The sequence below is a fragment of the Mesoplodon bidens genome (assembly GCF_964165515.1).
Source record: "Mesoplodon bidens genome assembly, chromosome: 12".
NCBI lineage: Eukaryota > Metazoa > Chordata > Mammalia > Artiodactyla > Ziphiidae > Mesoplodon > Mesoplodon bidens.
The window spans coordinates 37821901-37839557 of NC_138168.1; the positions used below are offsets into that span (position 1 = coordinate 37821901).

A 17657-nucleotide genomic window follows, 5' to 3' on the forward strand; every position below is an offset into this window, starting at 1 on the left:
AGTATTTTTATTTTGCACCATATTTTCTATTGATGTTTCTTTTATTTAACTAAATTCATCCATATCTAATTTCATGCATTTTTAGTCACAGCTGAACTCCCATGCCTGTGCATTAAGAAGGCTGAATTATGGTTGTAATTTTTTAAAGTGGCCTTGAAACTTCAATTACATCCAAAATTAATTCAAAATTTTAAAAACTTAACTTTGTGAGTGTGAGTCAGTTTGTGTTTTAAATACTAGCCTATACCTTTGTTTATTTGTTTCAACCACAGTATGGCCAGGCTGGTGACAACACATTTAAGGACAAAAGCTCTCTGCATATAAATGTCAGAAAATTTTCTTGTTTTTTATGAGTATAGTTAGATATTTATCCAAGCAATCCATATTATTTTTTAAGTTCATTGGCATTGTCAAGAACAATTCTCCTCTCTAGTTTTTAACATTAACTTTCTTTTTCTCTTCCTTATAAATGGGTCTTTTTGTTATAATTTGAAAAATCACTTACATACACTTAACTAGGTAACATTTCAAAACTTGATAAAGAGCTTTATGTACTTTGTTAAATGAATTTGAGGGAAGATAGATTTTCAGTTAAGTAGCTTTTCCTCATTCAAAAATTTGACAAAATTGGCTGACTAAATAGGAACACATACATGTACACACATTTATTTTTGTAACTACACTTTGGAAACCTAGCTTATTTGGAGTTTTCGTTTGCTTGTTTTTAATACTACTATACCTTATACTTCGGTCATTCACTCTAAAAATGTAGACATTCCTTCTGGAAAAGAAGTTGAAAGTTCCATGGATTACATAGATTACCTGTGATCAAATAAAGTTCAAGGTTGGCCCTATTTGGAAAACAACATAGGTCACTGGTATAGAAAGCTTGGCCGGGTCTACTCTTCTTGAGGGATTGTGTTTGCAGAGAAAGAAAGGTCTGGCATGGGATGGAGCCTATTGAACAAAATTAAAGCTTAAGCTTTTGCAAGCAAGAATAAAATGGAGTCAGACCTGTAGCTACCTTGGTATAGAACTCTAACTCAGAGATGGGGAGTTATTAAAAAAAAAATAGGTGGGTACCAAATTAAAACTTTGGACAAAAGAAGAAGCAAAGTTAATTGCCAATATTATTGAGACAGTACATAAAAGACAACACAAAAATCTATGCTTTTCTAAATTGTAATGATTATTGGATGCTAGGAAGTGAATACTAATTAGAGACATAGCCACATGTGACCTATTTCCACTCTAAGTTACAGATAGAAGATTCTAGCAGAGATCTTTGTATCAAAACAAAGGATGAAGGCTTGACAAAAGTAATTTTAGTTAAATACAAAAGTGTTATGGGTAGAATACACGCAAGTTGTTTTCACCACTGCCTTTGATGGACAACAGTGTAAAATAATAAACCATGTAATTGTTGGCATTCCTGCCTGGAAGAGACCCCATGCTGGTAAATGCTGGATACTTACTCATGTTCCATGTAAGCTGGCCTGGAACTGGATCGATTTTAGCCTCTAGCTGCTTAAAATATTCTTTTTGCACTCCTGAGTTGAACAGGTTGCCAACAGATCTCACACACACTCACTGACAAGCCCAAACTATTCTTACCATCCTCTTAAATTTAAGGTTAAATTTAGCTTTATTTAATTATCACTTAACACATACTTAAAAATATCAGTTTTGGAGTTAACTTCAAAGGATGGTTCTTGAAAACTATTCAACTCAATCATACTATGCATATAATTCCGCCTTTTTTCCTTCTTTTTTTGGTATTTCTACTGGATTTTGTTGTGTTATTTTTTTCATTACATATATTATTGTTCTGCATAAGTATTTTGGGTGTTTCCTTTTAAATTTATGATTGTTTAACCTCTTAGCCAGAATCTATTGTCTTGCATCTATTTTGCTTCATCTTACAGTACTTATTTTGGAAAGTATATTTTGGCTTATCTCTAAATCACTGCCTTAAATAATACCAACAATTAATTACAGAAAAGCAATTTCAGCAAAATTATGCCTACTGTTATAACTCACAGAAACTTGCGTTAGTATATAAGTGGTGAGTCTGCCTTAAGCCTTGGAATAGATGTTTAATTACCCTAATCACACTTTTCTCATTTTTGTGATGGTTATCACAAAACCTATCTCACAGGGATATGAGTATTTAATTAACATTGTGTTCTTAAAATGCTTAGCATAGCATTTTCACATAATAAGTTCTAAGCTAAGGGTAGTTTTAAGAAAAAGAGTTAAGAATATATATAGCAATATCAATCTGAGTCTTCATTTAATGGATTCTAACGTTAGTGATAGTTAGCCTATTACTTAAACTTACCTGCATGAAGATTAGATTTAATAAATCTTTATGATTGATCTGAATATTTCCTTCAGCTGTTCTATAATAACTTTATGTGTAGTTAATACTTTAGAATTAATAAACATGTATTCTTGAATTTTTCCTTAGGATGCTTCTTCAGTGATATTATATTTTTGATAATAACCTGGTGTTTCATAACTAACTGCCTATCACTTCATTAGTGCACTGTATTCATTCTTTCAAATATTTATTGGGTGCCTTTCTTTCAGTACCTGTACTAAGTGTAGAGATACACTAGACAGCATGACTCAAAAAAAGTCATGAGGAATATGGAAATTAACCAAATGATAATTAAATAGAATATATACTTAAAAACTGCAAAGGATGGCTACAGTGTACTATGAGAACATAGAATTAGTCTAGGAAGCTTCTGGGAGCATGCCAACTGAATCTGCCCTATCAAAAAGTGTTCATCAGAAGCCCCATTAACATTTTTTATTATTTCATTGGGCATAATTGGGTTACATGATTATCTTGTTATGAACAGGAGGATAGGAAATATATATTCTGTTAGAAAGAGGTTAGAAAATAATGAGAGAATGGGTAGTCAACTAGCTTTGCCTGTTAGAACTTTGTAGCCTGTGTTATTACTATCTTTTCATCTTGAGAGTAGCAGGGAGCCTTGTAAGAGAGTTAATAAACTGTGGGTTGACATGACCAAGTTTGAGATTTAGAAAGATCATTCTGGCTTAGTGTAGAGAAGAAACTGGAAGGGGTAGCAGTGGATGTGAAGAGAGTGGTTAGGAGAGTGTGTCAGGAATGCAGGAATGGTTAAGGGCATTGCATGTTGAAGGGTGGTCTGGTGACCTGAGGACAAAAAATTAAAAAATCTACTTATATTTAAAAATATGGAGGTCATTGGTATATTTAGTCAGACTTATTTCAGTAAAAGGATGTGACTGGAAAACAGACTAGAGTGTATAGAGGATTAGGTAGAAAATAAAGAAATGAAATAATGAAGACAACTCTTTGATGAATTCTCTTGTAAAGGGGAGGAAAGAGAAAGTATGGTAACTAGAGGTGGAAGGAATGTCAACTAGATGAAGGGAAGTTAAGATCTAAAAGGTTTGAGAATGCCAAAATGCTATCAAAGAGGAGTAATAAGAGAGAAATCAGTGTGTTAATATTCCTGAAAAAGACAAAAGGATGTGGTAGAATACAAACCACAAAATAAAGGATTCCCTTTGGAAGAAAGGGTAACAGAGCAGAAAGAGAGAGGAGAGATTATGACTTAAGAAGATTTTTGCTGTGAGAAGGGCTTTGGCTTGGTCTCTGAGTCAGCTCCCATACACGGTTTAATTTTTCTCTATGAAGCAATGATCAACCTCCAACAGTGAATGAATCCACAGGTTTTGAGTTTTGGGAGAGGAGGGAAAGTTGAAATAGGAATTGTAGAGAAGAAATTGAGAGAAGTATTATACTTTCTGGGCAGCGATGAGCATCTACTTTGCTTTGCTCTTCATAATGACAGTATGAGATTCTCCAGCAATACTGTGCTGCCTTGATACAGACTTAGAGGAAGTGAAGAGTTGGGTTTACTCAGGTTTTTGTTAGGTTAGGTGGTCCAAAGAAAAGAGAGAGAGGTTAATGAGTTTAGGATATTAGCAACAATAATTTTTAAATTATGGATCGTGGAAGCTCACCTGAACAAAGTGGAATATAAAGAAGTAGAGGAAGCAAATGAATTGGAAGGTAGGTCATTAACAGGCATGAGACACCAGTGAGATTGGAAGCTACAACCAGTAAAGAAACGAAATAAGAAAACTAGGAAAGAAAGAGGTTATAATCACAGAGTAGGATATTTGAATAATTGATTTTGAAGCAAAGATATTTCAGGTGTTGATATATACAACCATGGTTTGGGGTGAATGAGGTGCTAGTAAGAAAGTGATTGGAAATGATGGTCAAATGACTGAGAAATCACTCAGGACTTTGGGGGAAGGAGAAGAAGGGGTATACTGGAGCTGGCTTATATTGACTTGCAGGAGTTATATTTTTAAGAATTTCATAGTTTTGTTGGTATCAAGTCCATAGTTTCAAATGGTGAGAGTGGGAATATTTAAACCATAAAAACCAGGAAATGCTACAAATCTGGCCTTTACACTTTTCCGGAGAGCCAAACTGAACTGTTTTTTTTAATATATAAATTTATTTACTTATTTATTTTTATTTCTGGCTGTGTTGGGTCTTCGTTGCTGCGTGCGGGCTATCTCTAGTTGACGCGAATGGGGGCTACTCTTTGTTGCGGTGCGTGGGCTTCTCATTGCAGTGGCTTACTCTTGTTGCAGAGCACAGGCTCTAGGTGCGCAGGCTTCAGTAGTTGTGGTTCGTGGGCTCTAGGGCTCCACGGCATGTAGATCTTCCCAGACCAGAGATCTAACCGGTGTCCCCTGCATTGGCGGGCGGATTCTTAACCACTGCACCACCAGGGAAGTCCAGAGAGCCAAATTGTTAAAACATTTACTAGTTCATCACTAATAGAAACCAACATTTGGGCACTACAGTTTTTTTAAGAATGATGACATAACCAGAAAATGAATAGAAGACTGTAGTAAGAGGAATCAGGTAGTACGTTTGTATGGCATGAGTCTTAACAGAACAAAGGTTTATACTTTTGTTTGTTTTCCAAAAGGAGTGGGACAGTGATGGTCTAAAAGTGGGAAAAGAACAAAGAGGACACTAATTTACTTCCCATCCCTGAGATATGTAGAATGTGAAATACATTGTAGTATTTTTCGTTTACATATTAAAGCTACACTTTAACATTGAAATAGGGTTGAAAATTATTTATGCAGTACAGTGACGTGGATTTCTTTATGCTTTGCTTTAAAACTAGGCCAATGGTATTCTTTTCCTTATCAAATTAAGGCATGAACAGAATATGAAAAAAGTAAATGTGCCTATTCTTCTAAATATGTAAAATTATATAGACTGTCTCTGGTGAATGATATCATAGAATTTATATGGTTTAACCCATTTATTCTGCAGATGAGCAAACTGAGTTCTAGAGATATGAAGTTACTCATAAAATATCACTTAGCTTGGTAACACCAGAGCTGAGACTAATATTCCTGTCTTCTAAATTCTAGCACAAGAGAAATAATTCCATTGTACACATTTATTCATTTATTTTTTTTAGCTCACTTATTCAATAAATAGCTACTGGTATGTACTGTACACCAGGCACTATTCTAAGTAGAGATGCTATAATGATGAACAAAACAAGGCAAAAATCTCCATCTTCATGCAGTTTATCTCACAGCAAAGGGAGATAGGAACTGAACAGATATATAAATAAAAATAGGAAATATGTAATATACTACATAGTTATTAAGTGCTATGGATAACAAGCAGGAGGCATATCTGTGTTACATTGGAATTGGAATTATAAATAGAGTAAATAGTGGAAGTCCCTTTGGAAAGGCGATGTTTGACCAAAGATCAGAAGGAGGTAGAGGTGTGAGGCATACAGATATGCAGGGGAAGTACAGTCAAGCTAGAGAAAATGGCAAGTTCAAGCACCTAGGTCAGATGTGGCTCTTCTACTTAAGACATGCCTCAGGGACTTCCCTGGTAGTCCAATGGTTAGGACTCAGTGCTTTCACTGCCATGGACCCAGGTTGGATCCCTTGTTGGGGAACTAAGAGCCCATAAGCCGCATGGTGTGGCCAGAAAAAAATGTACCTCAGGTTAGTGATTTATATAATCACTGATACAATTACCTATACATATTAAATTCACGGGTATCGTGATTAAGTATGCATGTTTAGCCAGTGGATGGAGAAGTGATTCAAACTGTTTCTCTCTTCTCCCTAGGCCAACTAAGGTCATTTATTTACTATTTAGAAACAGAGTATCCATTTTGTGTATATTTTGACGTATACAAGGTTACAGCAATACAAACATTATGTATCTAAACATCATTCTTAAAGTATTTTGATGAGGTTTGCATCTCCCTGAAGAGTTTAGAAATCCTGGAAAGGGTACTGGCTGAAAGCGAGAACAATGATTCCTTTAAGAGTTTCAAGTGTTGAGGATTTTTTTCCCCACACCTATTTATAGTTCAGAGTTTCAATTAGAAAGGAGAGACCCAGCAAAACTGTAATTGATTTGAATCCTAAAGGAAAAGGAATTATTTCCTCTGACTTCCTGTCATACATCCCCTCATCAATTTAGGTTACACCTCATCTGTCCCTTGTCAAGGCATTTATCACACCATTTCATAATTCTTAGTTTACTTTTCCTGTATTTATGGGACATTAAGCTTTGCTAAGACAGGGGCCATGCTTTGTTTTGGTCTAACCTCTACATGCATAGTGCCTGGCATGGTCCTTTACACCAAGCTGGTGCTCAATAAATATGAAAGAACAAGTGAGTGAATGGGTAAGCAAGTGAATGTTTCCATGTTCCTATAAATTATTCTAAAGGTAAAGCCAGAGATATAAGAATATAGTAGTTATATGCTGCAGTCCTAGTAGAGAGTTACTATGTTCCTCCACTGATTGATCACATAAAATTTGCAATAAGAATAAAATCCTGATATCTTTAGAGAGCTTTATAGCTTGTCGAAGTGACTTTATATGAATTTTCTCATTTATTCCTCGTAACATTTCTTTGAAATTGTTAGGGAAGCATTTTGTTAGATATGGCCAAGAAACTGTGGTTCAAGGTCCTCCATTGACCCAGTGAAGTCAAGTTTCCTAATTTTATTTAAATTTGACCAAATGATAGTAAACTATATTGCGGATTACTATTATGTATAAGAAAAGAAAATATTTGACCAGGAAATTTCAAGATATCTCATTTAAAGGATAAAATGCAATGACCAGAAGAATCATCAGTAGGGATTCTGAATAGTGCAGAATGAACTATCAAATCCTGGCTCAACTGCCTCAAAAGGATAACTGCCTTTAACTGCACCAAGTCACTTTAAACCTGCTGCCCATCCTATTATGCTCAGTCATAATTCTCTCTCTTATTCTTCTATTAACTCTCCGTAACGATGAGAAGAGCAATTCTCTTTCATTGTCTTTCTCTTCAAATATCCTGTTTTAAGAGATTGCAGATGCTTCAAGATAAAACTGCCAGAATTATTCCAAGGCCTGACAGGTTTGCTAACAACCAAATGCTTTCAGATCACTGCACTAGCCTCAGATCCACCTTTGATATGAACCACATATGGCTTCAGTCCTGTTTTCCTGAATTAACTCTAATTTCCTAGTGACCAAGGTCAGATGACTCCAGATAGGGCTCAGCTGTTCTTACCTAGCACATATGTTCCACTATTGTTGGTAATTTATTTACTGTAATACAAAATTAAAATGCAAATCTCAGCCAAATTCTCCTTTACCAAGGTCTCCCTTGGTATGGGCTTTTTCAAGCCACATATTAGGAATGATTACATGTGCCTTTTTCATAACAGAATAATAAATGTTATTATAGCACTTATAACCAAATATTTAAGTTAATATTAGAAACCAAATTGGTAATGTGGAATTTATTGAAAAGGAATGATTTGAGTAAGTACCAATGACACCAAATGTACTTTGGTAATTATGGAAAATCATCAGAAATTACTGCCTCTTCTTTTAGTAATTTCACCACTTTCATCCACACACCAGAGTTCAACTAATTCTGCCACGCATTATGGTTTAGGTGAGAAAATATTTTTTCATGAATGTTTATTTTTTAAATAAAAATAAATGGGTTCTTACCTAAAGTCTTTTTAAAAGTTACTTCAAGATGTTTTAGGTGTTGTACTACTTGATAAACTTTTAAAAAAATCTGAGTTGTAGTCAATGCTTCAAATATTATGTATAAAAAACATATTACAAAATAGTACTGGATTTTCTTTGTACTGTTGATGCTTTGTGGTTATGATAGTTCAAACAAGATTAATATTAAAGATTTTTCCCTCTTATTCAAGAAAATAAGCTTTCCTCTAGAACACACTTAAAAAGTTAATTTTAAATTAACTTCTAGAGGTCTAGCAAATATTTTCTTATCATTTTTAGGGTATCTGACAGGTTTATAAAAATAGGTCCAATGAACACAAGATGGTTTCTAAATTTTAATTTGTATTTGACAGCAATCAAAGTGAGTGGGGGAGAAGAATTCATTTGTGTCCTAAAGAATTTAACTCAAAAGATTTTTTTTAATGGCTTTGAATTTGTAAAATATGTTGCTTACAATAAAAGATCTATTCCAATGGTACAAGAGTAAGCCTTACTTTATTGGCTTTCATAGCATTTTAGATGGGATAGAAACAGAATTTCAAAGAACTATCCTTGTATCAATATCTTACCTGTTCTAAAAATCTCTCTCTAAAATGCTCAGGAAAAATGTTACCTAAAACCCATTAGATATTGGAGATCTTCAAAGAGCCAGGTAATTTCAGTTTGCAAACTTTATTTCGAGTTCTATCAGAAACTAAAGCTATGTATCCTTAAATTTGGAATCATTAGCTATATGTTTAAAATATTTTAAGTATACTGAATGCTCATTGTAAAGCACACAATCTTTTGGCATCTGTGAATTTTTAAAAAGTGTTGTATTTCTTATTCTTTGTAAGTTTATTCTTGACAAGAATTTTTTCTTTTATCCTTCTGTTGATGTTTCATAGCCCATGAAAACTGCTATTATAAAAGGACAATGCCTTATGAACTAGTTTTATTGGGTTTGTGCTGATGTAGCAAAAACCAAATCAACTTACAAGCCTCAGCATTTTGATAAAATAAACACTGCTAAACATTGACATCCTAAATCTGTCTGATGTAACACAGAAGGAAAAGTGTCTTTATGAGACACACACACACACAAAAGAAAGAAATTTATTGCAGTATTTAGAGCGGCGGGGTGGGTTGTGTGAGAAAATAAGACGATTTTATTTCAAACATTTTAAATATGCTTTTCCTTTACAGTGCTTTGATTTCAATATTCACTTCAAGCAATATCTCTGAGACTTGATTTATTTGCGTGACTTTATATTACTATGTACAGCCTAACTGTAATGATAATACTTAGGAATGTTTTTCATTTTTGCCAAAGAAGTTATTGTCTTGTTATGGAATGAAAATTCTTTAAAACCATGATGTCATAAATCCTATCAGCATTTTACTCTTTACAAATCTACCTTCACTGCTAATATTTTTTTCTTATCAAGTAGCCTTAGTTTTCTCATTTGTGAAGTAAAGGAGTAAAACAAGATATTCTTTTTTTTTTCACTAATTCAATATTTTTTTTTAACTTGGCTATACTCTATCTGAATAGTTTCTCTTCTATGCCCTAATTTGCCATTATTTCAATTCTTCCCTTACAGAAAATTATATTTTTTGATGCTTAGTTTATTACCTGCCTTTCATTTTTCATATTCCTCTTAAATAATACATTCTTCTGGAATGTCTTTCCTAATGAATTTGGCAACAGTGATGCACAGGGCCAAGCTGTGTCCCAATTCCTGAGTCTTTTCTGGTGTTCTGTGTAGGTCCTCACTTCTCTGTATCCCTGTGGCTAGAGGACTTTCAAAGGCTGTGCACATTTAGCTCAGCAGCTTAGTCTCCATCCACGATTTTATCACGTTCCTTGGCAATGATCAGTAGCTACTTCACTGAATGAAACTAACCTTGGTCTAACAGGAGATTCGGCAGAACATAGTATACAGGTCATTCTTTCAACATGCTGCACCTACCACCTACGATCTTTAGTTCACATTGCAACTTGGTATATCCTTATTTCTAAATAAGTTTACATAAACTTTCACACTCAACATACAAATATTTGATTATTAGTTTTAAATACCTGCTTACTGACCTTAACTGAGTTCTTATTCCTACTCTTTAACTTATACAGCTTCTACCTATTGATTTTAACCTTAGAGATCCTACAGTCTATTTTACCTTGAAAATGTTCAACAATTTTCTATTTTATTAGAAATAAAACTAGCTGAGGCTTCTTATTTCCTCCTTACACATTAGATCTTAGAGTATCATATCAGTATAATTCCACATGTATTTAATATAAATATTCTGAAATTAGAGGTCAAGCCAATTGCAGTGTTTTAAATTCTCTTTTATTCTACATTTCACTTGAGGTTTCCATTTTTGATATCAGATTTTTAATATGTATTCTCTGAATGTATTTTCTTTCAACAGAGTCCATTTAACTTTTTTTCTTTGCATTTGTGCAGCATCTATTACCTCTCTGAGGACGTTTATGCCATTTTATTTGTTTTGGTCTTTATAATTTAGGTTAGAGACTCACTGCAATCTCTGGGTGCTTAGTTAAGGGTGAAAAACTATGAGCTTCACTTTAGGGTGATATAGTGGGTTGTTTTGTTGGAAATCCATGATATGTGCCTTTAGATGCAGTTGATATAGTGCAATAATTAAGACTATGAACTTGGTAGCTAATCTGCCCATGTTTGATTCCTGGTTTTGCTGGGAAGAGGCCACATTTAGACATATTATTAAGCACTCTGTGTTTTGGTTTTCTAATTTTAGAATGGGGACAAAAATACTACCACCTAATAGAAATCTTGTAAAACTTAAAAAATTTTAATATGTATAAATAATTTAGAATAATGTTTGGCACATGCTAACTGCTATTATTACTATTATTATTGTTATTAATATTATTATTATTATTATCTCTTTAGAGCAGTCCAGTTTTGCTTAAAAAAATCTTCTTGTAATTCAAAGAACCAAAACAGACAGAATGCTGACTGGTTTCAACATTGGCTGTAGACTCCAACCTCTTCCTTCTGGTTTCAGTATGGGCCCCCGTAGCTCAACTTCCTCCAGTGCACTCTTGTTTACTTCCCAGAGAATAAAACCTCTAGTCCTTTGCTTGGGTGGGATGGAGCAGTCACCAAGCTGCTCAGAGATAGTTGTTTTTAAGACATTTTTTCAATAAATTCTACTTTTGTTAGACGTTTGATCATTCCGGCTTTGAGACGGATGTAGAGATGCCAATCTCAGAAACTTTTACAGGGGAGAAAGGGGTCCTAAACATTGGTTAGCTCAGTTACAATTCATCTATCTGCTTTCCAGCTTCCAAAATTTTTTGTTGCACCCTATTCATTTCTCTTTTGCCTTGTGGTTTCATGCCATAGGAGAGAACATGTGTTCAAAGATGATATTCAACCTTCCATCTTTGCCAGAATACTCGGTGTTTTTTAAGAAAAATAAAACACAAGCACTTGGGAGTAGTATGCTCTCTTTTTAAAAAAATAATTGGAGTTACAAAAATGTCTTACTACTGCATAGTGTGTTTACGTGTAGTGTCTTATATGATCCTCACAAAAACCCTGTAAGTTTAGCAAAGATATTTGACTATTATGTAAACTGGAATTAAAAGATTAACTGGCTTGCATAAGGACATATTTTCCATTAATAAGAGATATAGAATTAGTGATCATTACTTCTGGCTCAGGCCTACATTATTCAGAATTTATCTATATATTAGTTAAGTATAGGTAATCAAGTATTTATGAGTGGCCAGATTTACAGAGAAAAAAGCCTCGCAATCTTCACATTCAGCCTAAGAGTTTGTTCAGATAATTTTTTCAAGTATTTTATAAGCCATCTTAGCTGCTTTAAATTTAAGGGTTTCAGTAAAATTCATGTTGTTCAGACCTTGTGTTTTTAAACCAGTGATGCACTATACCATCTTCACTACTGAAAATGATAAAAGTAATAAAATTGCCAGGCAATGCTAAAGATTAGTTTTCTATTTCAACTTTCTGTAGAAGTTGTTTAAGAGTTGAATGGCATTACATACCGCACACATACACACATGCAGTCTACAAAGGTAGTGATGGCTTTTAATCTTACTTCCCATATCTTTTCTACACAGCATTGTGTTTCACAGCCATAACTGAGAGATGACTGTGCTCAGTTGGAAACTGGTTAAAGAATGACAGCAAAACAAGCAAGCAAGCCATATAGATTGTGTGTGAGCAGCAAGTAGTCAATATTTCTAAATTGAAATATTTCTTATTTGGGTTTTTATATTTATTATGAGAAACAAAACAATTTGGGTAACTTTTCTATCAAAACCTATTATGCCATATAGGAACAATAGAAATACTTATATTTTCTGCAGACAGGAAAGATGAGTGAACCTGTACAAAAATCATAGACAATAGATTTCAGAAAATCAGAAGTATATCAATAAGAGATACTTAAGTAATCATGGAAGGTAGGAAATGATTAACTAATAAGGACCTACTGTATAGCACAGGGAACTCTACTCAATACTCTGTAATGGCCTATATGGGAAAAGAATCTAAAAAGGAGTGGATATATGTATATGTGTAACTGATTCATTTTGCTGTACACCTGAAACTAACACAACATTGTAAATCTACCATACTCTAATAAATTTTTTTTAAAACATAGGAAATGATTAGTTTCAAAATGAATATAAATAGTACCTTCTAGGAAATGCTCATAGAAATAAAAAATCAGTGCAGTAAAGTGTTACAAGAATTTTATATAAAAATATATTTTGTAAAATCCTTATTTTGTCAGCTGAAGGTTAGTATTGTAGATTAGACATTTCAAATGTAAAATAATACTACATTTCACATTAATGTAAAATTAAACTATACATTTGTAAAGAATATATTAGAAATATATCTTAGTTCGTTGGGTGTGGTTTCTGTTAAAAAAGATTGATGTGTTTACATCATTAACCACAGCAAAATATTAATAATGGATACATTCATGTACTGTTAAAAATGTAATTCTCTTCTTTTAAATTGTGTTGCATAATGTTTAAACTAAAATTTTCTACTTTTAATGTTAAAGAGAAAGACGTAATTATACTATTTAAATGATTAGTGCCATTGTAAACATTATATTCTCCCTTTGTTTTGGACAAAATTACTAGTCCTCAAGTTTATATTTAAATTAACTCTTCAGTGATGGAACATGTTATCATGAATTGAAAATCATGTAACTAAAGCAATAAAATGTATTTATTGCTAATGTTCCTATAACTAAAATAAAGCAGAGAATTTAGGAGATTTATGACCAATACAAGTAAGAATAACTTTTTGTACACATTTTATCTCTGCTTGATTTTTGGCCTCAATGAGTACACCCATGTTATGATATTACACTATCACTCTCCATTAAAGATGTTACATTTTAAATTGTCAAGAAATGAGCATGCAATTTTGATTACATAAATTTTTAGTATTACATTTTTGGATAGTGTTTATTATCAGTCACAGATTCACTGAATCAAAAACTGTATCCAAGTTTTTTTTTTTTTACATAAAATCTCTTTAATCTGCAGGTGAGCTCTCATTTTGATTCTATTGTGTATTTGGGCCTCACTTAATCCAAAAATTAGGAGAAAAATTCTTTACCTTTGAAAGGAAATGAACTTGTTCTAGCTATCCTTATTATGTTACTAATTTGGATAGCCAGATACGTCTTTGCAAAATCTCACTATTGGTCTTAATTATTCCAATAAGAATTTCATCATAGCCTTAATTATTCCTTTCGTTTCCCTTTTCTACTCCTAACATTTGATTATTCTACTTGAAAACAACTGACATGCCTCCATAGCTGCCCAAATTTGTAATCATATCAATCTTATTCTGGGGGTTCTAGCTGCCTTCTTTCCCATTTTAAGCCACTGGCCTTTTAGCATGTTTTAGTGTTCACTGGAGAGCAAAGGTTTACACGTCTACCCTTTCTTAGCTCTAAAGCTACTTGTTTTTATAAAGCACTTATTGTACCCTTAGGTATTCCCCCCCCCAAATTAAGGTTTTTCTTCCGATTTTATCATTGAAATAATGCCAGAATATTTCTAAATATTACTGTGTACCTACCTTTTAGTGGAAGGAGTAATATCGCATTTATGTCCTGGCACATGTAGGACTAAATGCACGCTTAAGCTGCAAAAGATTGCGTATCTATTTATTTGAAAATAGTTTTGAGTTTTCATGACAGAGCAACCAGTATGGTGAATATCCTTCTTGTGTTTATTGTTGCAGTATTATTTTTTGTGATTGTATAAAAATTAAACTAAGATAAAGGTTCCACAGACGAGCTTTCCATAAGCAGATGCTAACCTTTTTCCTGTTTATGTTTTACCAGTGCCTTCTGAACAAAACCCATTTCTTTCCTTTAGCAATTGATCGTACTGAAGCCCTACTGAGAATTTCCGGTTGGATGTAAAAACTCTTCTATTTTCTTGGTCCAGGAATCGTTAGTTAGTAAGACCTGAATGATTGATTTCCTGTTGTCCTGAGGCAGGTTAAAAGAAGTCCTGTGGTGTCCAGACTGTGTCTTAGCAGAAATGTAGTCATTCTTATTTGTAATATCCTTATTTGTAACAAATTCCTCTCATCTCTTCAACCTATATCTGTATGTATCCTTGGGGGATGATGTAACATCTGTCTTATAGTCAACTGAATTCGGGGGGAAAAGAAAAAACTCTTAGTGTCCAGTGTCTGCATCTTCCAAATTTGATGTTATAGTAATGTTGAAGGATAAAGTTGTTCACATGAGATATTCATGTGAGATACAGACACAAAAAACTGTCCTTATTAATCTTGTTTATTTTCTCTTGTTTATTGCCTCCTATGATTTACTAGTTGTGAGCTTTTGAACATCAGGACATTTTTTTATACATTTGTTAAATAAATCTGCTCTATACCTGGAAATATGATGAGGAATTGCTGAGAAATGTTTTTATACAGATTTTGACTTTTTTGTGGCTTAGTATCACTGTTATTACTAATACAGTTATAAGGTAGGATGAGCAAACAAAATATGGTCAATTTCATCTAAATATTGTAGGATCATGTGGAAACTAAGAAATGTCTTTCTTATGTATTTTATTTTTCCCCAGAAATCAAAAATCTCCACCTATGACAAAATGTGGGCCTTTATGAGTAGCAGGAGGCAGTCCGTGCTCGTCAAAAGTAATGAAGAAGGAATCCAGAGAGTCCTCACCTCCGATTATGCTTTCCTAATGGAGTCAACAACCATTGAGTTTGTCACTCAGAGGAACTGTAACCTGACACAGATTGGCGGCCTCATAGACTCCAAAGGTTATGGCGTCGGCACCCCCATGGGTAGGCTTCATGTCAGCCACTTGTTCTTTGTTCATTAATCTTAGTTGCTGTGAAAATGGAAGAAAAACAGTGCCTCCATATGCCATTAGGAATCTTGCTTCAAACAAATGTATCTTGCTATGTTCTGAGACTGTATAAAGTCAGGAAGATATTTGGACATCTGCTTCTAAAGGAATAAGTAACAGAAGGAAAATTGATTTCTACCAAACGGTCAGTAGACATTTTTACTGTATCAGTGTTCAAAACATCCACAACACCTCCCCCGCTCAAAGGACCTTCTCAATCTTACACTTAAAAAAAGTTTTTATGAATACAGTTTTTGCAACATTATTTTTTCAGATTGGTGGCTTATGAATATAGTATTTGACTTAGTTAACTAAAAGAATGAGCCACAAATGGTTACTGTGAATAATTATTTTATTTACAAGAGGTATATGTTTATTTAAGAGGAATAGCAGACTATTTACCAGCAACATACCTAGAATATTTTACACTAGGCTTGATTAGTTTTAACATTCTCTTTCTTCTATATGACAAAATTCTTTTCAATAATAATCATGGAATGAAATAATAATAATTGCCGCAAAAGACAATGAAAATTTTCATTTATTGAGCTTCATATTTATGTATAATGTATATGAACATGTATATACATTCATATGATTAATGAATGTATAAATACATATTACAGTATATATGTACATGTCATGGGCATAAAAATGGCTCCCCCAAAATGTCCGTGGCCTAATCCTGAGAACATATGAATTTATTACCTTTTATGACAAAAGGGACTTTGCAGATGTGATTAAGTTAAGGATCTTAAAATGGGGAGATTATCCTGGATTAACCAGGTGGGTCCAGTATAATTGAAAAGGTCCTTAAAAGAAGGACGCACAAGTGTCACAATTAAGAAGGTATCACAATAGAAGTAGTGAGAGAAAGAATGTGCTAGTCCACCTGGGCTGCTGTAACAAAACACCAGAGATTGGGTGCTGTACAAACAACAGAAATTGATTTCTCACAGTTTTGGAAGCTGGAAGTCCAAGATCAAGGTACCAACAGATTTGGTGTCTGATGAGAAGCTGCTTCTTGGTTAATAGACCAGGAAGGAACAAGGAATCTATCTTGAGTCCCTTAAATAAAAGCACTAATCGCATTCATGAGGGCTCCACCCTCATGACCCAATCACACCCCAGGGACCCCACCTCCAAATACCATTATATTGGGGATTAGGTTTCAATATATAAATCTTGGGGTGGGGGGGACACCATGGCAGGGAAGGGGAGGAAGAGAGAGAGAGAGAGATTGATTTGAAAATGTTACTTGGTGAACTGAAGATGGAGGAAAGGACCACAGCCTAGCAATACAGAGGACCTTTAGAAGTTAGTTCAGGAGACAAGGAAACCAATTCTTTCCTGGAGGCCACAGAAGGAATGCAGCCCTGCAGATACCTCACTTTTAGGACTTCTGACCTATAGAACTATGGGATAATGAATTTGTGTTATTTTAAGCCCCTCAATTTGTGGTAATTTGTTATAGCAGAAATAGGAAACTGATACTGTATGCAAAGGAAAAAAAACAACAGATTAACATGTTTTTATTAATTACATCATTTTTTTTTTTAAAGAAAGGGGAAAGCACTTACAGCTACTCACTGGCTATACAGTAATGAATAATGACACTATAATTTTTCTGAGCCTTAACTTCTGCAAATTTTTAATGACTTTGTCAAAATGGATCTTCATGTATTTGTGTTTAAAAAATGGTATAGTCATATTTGTCCATGTATCCTCATTCATAATTTTATTACTTTTAATTTTAAAAAGCTTCTTTCAAATGAGCTAACATGTATACCATAGTTAGAAAGTTGGGCACAGATTCATAAAAATCCCATTTCATGATAAATTCCAGAAATTGCAATAGTGTCCATGTCTTTGTTTCTTTGGGATCATTTCTAACAACTTTCAAATGTCTAGGAAGTCCAAAAATTTTCCACCATAATGACTTCAAAAACTTCAACATTAAATTCTTTCATATTAGGTAAAGTTTACTCAAATTCATTATAGCTCAAAATAGTTTGAACTGTCTTTGAGAGAATTTTGAGACATTCTCTCCTGTAACATTACATATTCCTGCAATTACATAGTAGACTCAAAATAATGATTGCACAGTCATTGTGAA

General features: G+C 33.7%; 1 protein-coding gene across 6 annotated transcripts in view; it reads left to right on the forward strand.

Annotated features, from left to right (window-relative positions):
• The window catches only part of GRIK2 (glutamate ionotropic receptor kainate type subunit 2), a 638500-nt gene that overhangs the window by 584490 nt on the left and 36353 nt on the right, over positions 1-17657 (forward strand). For 5 of the 6 annotated variants that reach the window (XM_081251561.1, XM_081251565.1, XM_081251560.1 and 2 more), the window contains one exon: positions 15251-15476. In XM_081251561.1, coding sequence (XP_081107687.1) covers positions 15251-15476 — 226 coding nt within the window. Of the gene's footprint in view, positions 1-15250; positions 15968-17657 lie in introns of those variants that run through there. The other variant, XM_081251564.1, reaches the window with a different exon arrangement.